The 7,879-nt window shown below is 39.4% G+C and overlaps 1 protein-coding gene across 1 annotated transcript; it reads left to right on the forward strand.

Annotated features, from left to right (window-relative positions):
• Window positions 1-958: 958 nt before the first annotated feature.
• On the forward strand, window positions 959-1,239 carry LOC116862100 (thymosin beta-4-like). Its single transcript, XM_032849232.1, has one exon. It carries the CDS (start codon window positions 959-961, stop codon window positions 1,091-1,093), a length of 135 nt encoding a protein of 44 aa, XP_032705123.1. The 3' UTR covers window positions 1,094-1,239.
• Window positions 1,240-7,879: the final 6,640 nt, after the last annotated feature.

Consider the following 7,879-nt stretch of genomic DNA (forward strand, 5'->3'; position numbering starts at 1 on the left):
GAGCAGAGAGCCCGATTCGGGGCTCCATCTCAGGACCCTTACACCATGACCTGAGCCGAAAGTAGAGGCTTAAACCCAGGCACCCCTAAATGAGACTTCTTAGTAAGATTTATTTAGTTCCTCAGGAGTGCTTAATAACCTTAGATGTATGCATAACCACTGACTGTTTTCCTTCTGCCCACCCTCATTAGTATATATATTCTTGTATGGGTTTTAAAAAAGGGGTTTGGCCTCACGTCATCTATCTCTTCTTACCGCTAATCCCTGGCCAACATTTAAATTTGTTGGTTTTTAACAAAAAGTGATAGGGGTCAAAACTGCAAAGAAGCATTTAACCTTTCCTATGGAGTGGGGAGAGTCCAAGATAAAAACCAAACAAACAAAAAAAACCCCACACAGTTCTTAGTAACTCTAACTGCTGTATATGTGAAAAACGGTATCATGAAAATTATTTATCTAACCTAGGCTTTTATTTAAAATTTAGTTCCTTGGGGCTCCTGGGTGGCTCAGTTGTTAAGGGTCTGCCTTCGGCTCAGGCCATGATTCCAGGGTCCTGGAATAGTCCAGGCGCCCCAATATAGCAATTTTTGATGGAGGTACAAAATGCAAATCAATGGGGAAAATAATTTTTTAACAAATGATGGATGCGCATATCAAAAAGTGAACCTCGGGGCGCCTGGGTGGCTCAGTGGGTAAAGCCTCTGCCTTCGGCTCAGATCATGATCTCAGGGTCCTGGAATTGAGCCATGCATTGGGATCTCTGTTCAGCATGGAGCGAGCTTCCCCCTCTCTCTCTGCCTGCTTCTCTGCCTACTTGTGATCTCTCTCTCTCTCTGTGTCAAATAAATAAAATCTTTAAAAAAAAATGAAATATACAAGGTACTATCTATTCGGCAGCAGCCACTGAGAAGACCGGTCATCACTCACTCACACACCTCAATCCACTTCCTCTGCAACCATGTCTGACAAACCTGATATGGCTGAGATTGAGAAATCTGATAAGTCGAAATTGAAGAAGACAGAAACACAAGAGAAAAATCCACTGCCTTCAAAAGAAACGAATGAACAGGAGAAGAAAGCAGATGAATCATAATGAGGCATGCGATGCCAATATGCACTGCACATTCCTCAAGCACTGCCTTCTTATTTTACTTCTTTTAGCTGTTTAACTTTGTAAGATGCAAAGAGGTTGGATCAAGTTTAAATGACTGTGATGCCCCTTTTCACATCAAAGAACAGAGAACTACTGACAATGAAGGCGTCTCCCTCCCATCTGCCTCTCTGGCTGGCAGGGAAGGAAAAGAACTTGCATGTTGGTGAAAAATACAAATCAAAACCATAGTGAGATACCACCTCACACCTGTCAGAATGGCTAAATTAACCAGTCAGGAAACGGCAGATGTTGGAGAGGATGTGGAGAAAGGAGAGCCCTCCTACACTGCTGGTGGGAATGGAAGCTTGTACAGCCACTCTGGAAAAAAATATGGAGGTTCCTCAAAAAGTTGAAAATAAAGCTACCCTGACCCAGCAACTGCATTATTGGGTATTTACCCCAAAGATACAAATGTAGTGAACTGAAGGGGCACCTGAACCCCAATATTTATAGCAGCAATGTCCACAATAGTCAAACTATGGAAAGAACTTAGATGTCCATCAGCAGATGAATGGATAAAGAAGATGTGGTATATATACACAATGGAATACTATGTAGCCATCAAAAAACCACAAAATTTTGCCATTTGCAACAATGTGGATAGAACTAGAGGGTATTATGCTGAGCAAAATAAGTCAATCAGAGAAAGACAATTATCATATGACCTAACTGACATGAGGAATTTGGGAAACAAGACAGAGGATCATAGGGGAAGGGAGGGAAAAATGAAATAAGATGAAACCAGAGACGAAGACAAACCATAAGACACTGTTAATCTCAGGACTCAGAGGGCTGCTGGAGTGGAAAGGGGTGGAGGGATCGGGTAGCTGGGTGATGGACATTGGGGAAGGTATGTGCTATAGTGAGTGTTGAGAATTGTATAAGACTGATGAATCACAGATCTGTATCCCTGAAAGAAATAATACATTATATGTTAATAAATAAATAAATAAAATATATGAGGTACTCTCAAAACAGTAACAAAATTAAAAACTTGATATAAAATATCAACAAAATTAGCAAACCTTTATCTAAATTGACCAAGAAAAAAAGACACAAATTACTACAATCAAGAATGAAAAAGGCAGTATTACTACTGATTTAACAAATCAAATTATAAAGGAATACTATGAACAACTATATGCCAACAAAATCATTCAGATGAAATGTGAAAATTCCTAGAACTTCACAAGTATTGAAACTTACTCAAGAAGAAACACAAAATATGAAAAGACCTATAACAAGTAAAGAGAATGAATTAGTTTTTTAATTTTCCCCATACAAAAGCCCAGGCCCAGATGGCTTCACTGGTGAATTTTATTAAATATTTAAGTAAAAGTTAACAGCAATTCTTCAGAAACTCTTCCAATAAGTAGAAGAGGAAGATGTGAGGCCAGTATTACCCTGATACACAACCAAAGAATCACAAGCATAAAAAACTACAGACAGGGGCGCCTGGGTGGCTCAGTGGGTTGGAGCCTCTGCCTTTGGCTCGGGTCATGGTCCCGGAGTCCTGGGATTGGGCCCCGAGTCGGGCTCTCTGCTCGGCGGGGAGCCTGCTTCCTCCTCTCTCTCTCTGCCTGCCTCTCTGCCTACTTGTGATCTCTGTCTGTCAAATAAATAAATAAAATCTTAAAAAAAAAAAAAACCTACAGACAAATACTTTTCAAAAAAACAGATGCAAAAAATCCTCAATTAATACAACATGTCAACAGAATAAAGGACAAAACTACATGGTTGCAAAAACAGATGCAGAAAATCACAAAATCCAACATCCCTGAAACAAGTATTATACTATATGTTAATTGTAATTTAAATAAAAAACTTGGATAGGAAAAAAAATACAACATCCTTTCTTTTTCTTTTTTTTTTAAGAGGCAGGCAGAGAGAAGGGGGAAAGCAGACTCCCCACTGAGCAGAGAGCCTGATGCGGGGCTCAATCCCAGGACCCTGAGTCCATAACCCAGACCAAAGGCAGAGGTCCGACCCACTGAGCCACCCAAGCACCCCTATCCTTTCTTGATATAACAGCTAAACTAGGAATAGAAGGGAACTTCTTCAACTTGATGAAGGGAATCTATAAAAAACATACAGCTGGGGCACCTGGGTGGCTCAGTGGGTTAAGCCTCTGCCTTTGGCTCAGGTCATGATCTCAGAGTCCTGGGATCGAGCCCCCATCAGGCTCTCTGCTCGGTGGGGAGCCTGCTTCCCTCTCTCTCTCTGCCTGCCTCTCTGCCTACTTGTGATCTCTGCCTGTCAAATAGTCTTTTTTTTTAAAAGATTATACATATATATAAATGGAGATTCTAGTCAAATAAATTAGGCAAGAAAAATAGAAGGTAAACTACATTTATTTGCAGATGACATCATCCTATATATAGAAAATACCAAGGAATCTATTTTTTATTATTTATTTATTTAAAAAGATTTCTTTATTTTAGAGAGAGAGAGAGCGTGCGCATGTGAGCATGAGTGGGAAGGGAAGAGGAAGAGGGAGAGAGACTCTCAAGCAGACCCCACGCTGAGCACGGAGCCCAACACAGGGCTCCATCTCATGATCCTGAGATCATGACCTGAGCTGAAACCAAGAGAAGGACACTTAACTGACTATGCCACCCAAGTGCACCTGGAATCTACTTTTTATTTTTTATTTTTTAAAAAGATTTTATTTATTTATTTGAGAGGGTGAGATCACAAGGAGGCAGAGAAGCAGGCAGCGAGAGAGGGGGAAGCAGGCTCCCTGCTGAGCAGAGAGCCTGATGTGGGGCTTGATCCCAAGACCCTGAGACCATGACCTGAGCCAAAGGCAGAGGCTTAACCCACTGAGCCACCCAGGGGCCCCAGAATCTACTTTTTAAAAAGCTATTACACTACTAAACAAATCAGCAAAATTCAAGATTAATACATAAAAATTAACTATACCTATTTAAGAGAAATGACAGGGGCACCTGGATGGCTCAGTTGGTTAAGCATCTGCCTCTACTCAGGTCATGATCACAGGGTTCTGGGATTGAGTCCCACATTAGGCTCTCTGTTCAGCAGGGAACCTACTTTACCCTTTCCCTCTGCCTGCGGCTCCCCCTGCTTGTGCTCTATCTCTATCTGTCAAATAAATAAATAAAATCTTAAAAAAGAAAAATAAAGAAATTAAGAAGACATAAGGAAATGGAAAGACATCCCATGTTCATGGATCAGAAGACTTATTGTTAAGCTAGAAATACATGCCACTAATCTACAGATTTAACCCAATCCATATCACAACCCTTGCTGGTTTCTTTGCAGAAATTGGTAAGCTGATCCTAAAAATCATATAGGAATTCAAGGGACTCAGAACTGTCAAAACAAAGTTGGAGGAATCACATTTGCTGATTTCCAAACTTACTACAAAGTGACAGTAATCAAGACAGTATAGCCCAAGAATAGATCTAAAGGATCAACAGAGTAGAAATAAAAGACCAGAAATAAATCCTCACATTTATGGCCAGTTGACTTTCTTCTACATGGCTGCTAAGACAACTAAAGGTGGAAAGAACAATCCTTTTCACAAATGGTGCTGGCACACCTGGAAAACTACACACAGAATAATGAAGATGGATCCCTTTCTTACACATACATGAAAATTAACTCTTAAGAATCATAGACCTAAATGTAAGAGCTAAAACAATACAAAAGAAAACAGGAGTAAACCTTTGACCTTGGGCTATGCAAAGCCTTCTTAGTAAAAGTAAGAAAAGAAAAAACAATTGGACTCCAACAAAAATTTTTAAGTTGTGTGTTTCAAAAGACACCCTCAAATCTCAGTGTAGCTCCATCAATTATAATAAACATATCACTTTTGTGAGAGATGCTGACAATGGGGGATGCTGTCCACGTGTGCGTGTAGGAAGCATACACGGAATCTTTGTACCTTCCTCTGTTGTACTGTGAACCAAAAAGTGCTCAAAAAATAAAGTCTTAAAAAAAAAAAAAAAAAAGACAACATCAGGTGCACCTGGCTGGCTTAGTCCGTAGAGCATGTGACCCCTGATCTCAGTGTCATGAGTTCAAACGCCCGTTGGGCATAGAGTTTATGTTCAAAAAAAAAAAAAAAAAAAGACACTATCAACAAAGTGAAAAGATAGTCTACAAAATGATAGAAAATATTTGCAAATCATAAATCTGATAAGGGTTAAGTGTCCAAAACATACAAATTAATACTCATTATTCAATCAAAAAAGGTATATAATGCAACTGAAAAATGGACAGTAGATTTCAACAGACATTTCTTCAAGGAAAATATATAAATAGCCAGTACACACAAGAAAAGAGGCACAACATCATTAGTCATTAGGGAAATGCAAATTAAAACCACCATGAATACCACTTCACACCCATTAAGATAGCTACCATTAAAAACAAATAAACAAAAAACCCCAGAAAATATCAAGTGTTGGTAAGGATGTGGAGAAGTTGGAACTCTCACATATAGCTAGTGTTAATGTGAAATGGTGCAACTGCCTTCAAAAACCTTTTGGCAGTTCCTCAAAATGTTACCGAGAAAGTATTATATGGCGCAGCAAGTCCATTCCTAGGAATATAACCAAGACAAATAGAAACACATATCCGTCCACACAAAAACCTACTGATGAATGTTCACAGCAGCATGATTCGTACTAGTCCTAAATTGGAAAAAAAATGATGTCCATCAACAGATGAATAGGTAAATAAAGTGATAACACCCATAAAACTGAATTATTATTTGGCTATAAAAACAATGAAGGGGCGCCTGGGTGGCTCAGTGAGTTAAAACCTCTGCCTTTGACTCAGGTCATGATCCCAGGGTCCTGGGATCGAGCCGGGCATCAGGCTCACTGCTCGGCAGGGAGCCTGCTTCCCTTCCTTTCTCTCTGCCTGCCTCTCTGCCTGCTTGTGATCTCTGTCAAATAAATAAAATAAAATCTTTAAAAAATAAAAAATAAATAAAAGAATGAAGTACTGATATATGCTACAGTTTCAAGGTAAACCTTAAAAACACAAAGGTAAGTGAAAGAAGCCAATCACAAAAGACTGTATATTGTATGATTCCATTTATAAGTAATGTCCAGAATAGGCAAATATTTAGAGACAGACAGTGTTTTTTCTAGGGCTGGGGCAGTTGAAGGAAAATGACTAATGGATAAGGAATTTCTTTCCGGAGTGATGAAAATATTCTAAAATTGGTTGTGCTGGGGTGCCTGGGTGGCTGTCAGTTAAGATCTGACTTCAGCTCAGGTCATGATCTTGGGGTTAAAAGATTGAGCCCCCAGACAGGGGGCTCAGCAGGGAGTCTGCTTGTCCCTCCCCTCTCTCCCCTTCTCCTGCTGGAGCTCTCTCTCTCTCTCAAATAAATAAAATCTTAAATAAATAAATAAAATTGGGATACCTAGGTGGCTCATTCAGTTCAGTATCTGCCTTTGGCTTAGGTCATGGTTCCAGGGTCCTGGGATGGAGTCTCACATCGGGCTCTTTGCTCAGTGGAAAGCCTGATTCTCCCTCTCCCTGCCACTCCCCTTCTTGTGCTCTAACAAATAAAATCTTAAAAAAAATAAAAATTTAAAAAATTGGTTGCGCTGATTACACAACTAAAAATCATTGAGTTGTATACTTTAAATTGTATGCTATGTGGCTAAAAGCTAAATAAAGCTGTTAAATAATACACATCAGATTTGAAAGGTATTCAAATTGGTAAATACAAGTTTTTAAAGACATTCAGCACACATTTGTTATGTAATAATTTAGCAGCATTGCATATAGTGATGAAAACCAACTTTAGACTGATGTCGTATTTATTTATTTTAAAGATTTTTTTTTTTTTTTATTTGACAGAGAGTGAGCACAAGCAGGGGGAGTGGGAGAGAGAGAAACAGTCTCCCCACTGAGCAGGGAGCACAAGGTGGGGCTAGATGCCAGGTCCCTGGGACCATGACCTGAGCTAGAGGCAAACACAACTAATTGGGTCACCCAGGCGCTAGGACTTATGTCTTTTTTAAATAAAAATTTTATATGCATGCATTCAAAGTTTTACTTTCTGGAGAAGTCTGACAAAGAAAATAGGGGTGCCTAGGTAGCTCAGTCATTAAATGTCTGCCTTCAGCTCAGGTCATGATCCCAGGGTCCTGGGATCAAGTCCCATATCAGGCTCCCTGCTCGGCAAGATGCCTGCTTCTCCCTCTCCCACTCCCCCTGTTTGTGTTCCCTCTCTCATTGTCTCTGTCAAATAAATACAATCTTAAAAAAAAAAAAAAAGTTAAAGTTTTTCTAGGGATAAAGTTTTGAAATATTTTTAGGGTAAAGAAGGCTATTTTAAATAGGTCAAAGTTTTAAGAAAAACTATTTTTGGTTTGCAAAGCTATTGAATACACTAAGTAGTAAGCAAACTGACTTTAAAGTTGTAAATATATTAATCTCTTAAAATAATCTTTTTTTTTTCTCTCTTAAGATAATCTTAAGTCCCCCAAGCATCTAACATGCACACAGCATTGATCTTGTGTCTTTTTGGGTTTTTGTTTTTTGTTGTTGTTTTGTTTTTTTTTTTTAAGATTTTATTTATCTGAGAGAGAGAGGGAGAGAGCACAAGCAGAGGGAGCAGCAGGCACTGGGATCATGACTTGAGCCAAAGGCAGACGCTCAACCCACTGAGCCACCCAGGAGCCCAACTGTGATCTTGTTCTATGTCTGCTTTTCCACATGTTTCCTTGGGGGAAGTGG

The sequence above is a fragment of the Lontra canadensis genome, unplaced genomic scaffold (assembly GCF_010015895.1).
Source record: "Lontra canadensis isolate GAN:19392208 unplaced genomic scaffold, GSC_riverotter_1.0 scaffold4, whole genome shotgun sequence".
Classification (NCBI taxonomy): Eukaryota; Metazoa; Chordata; class Mammalia; order Carnivora; family Mustelidae; genus Lontra; species Lontra canadensis.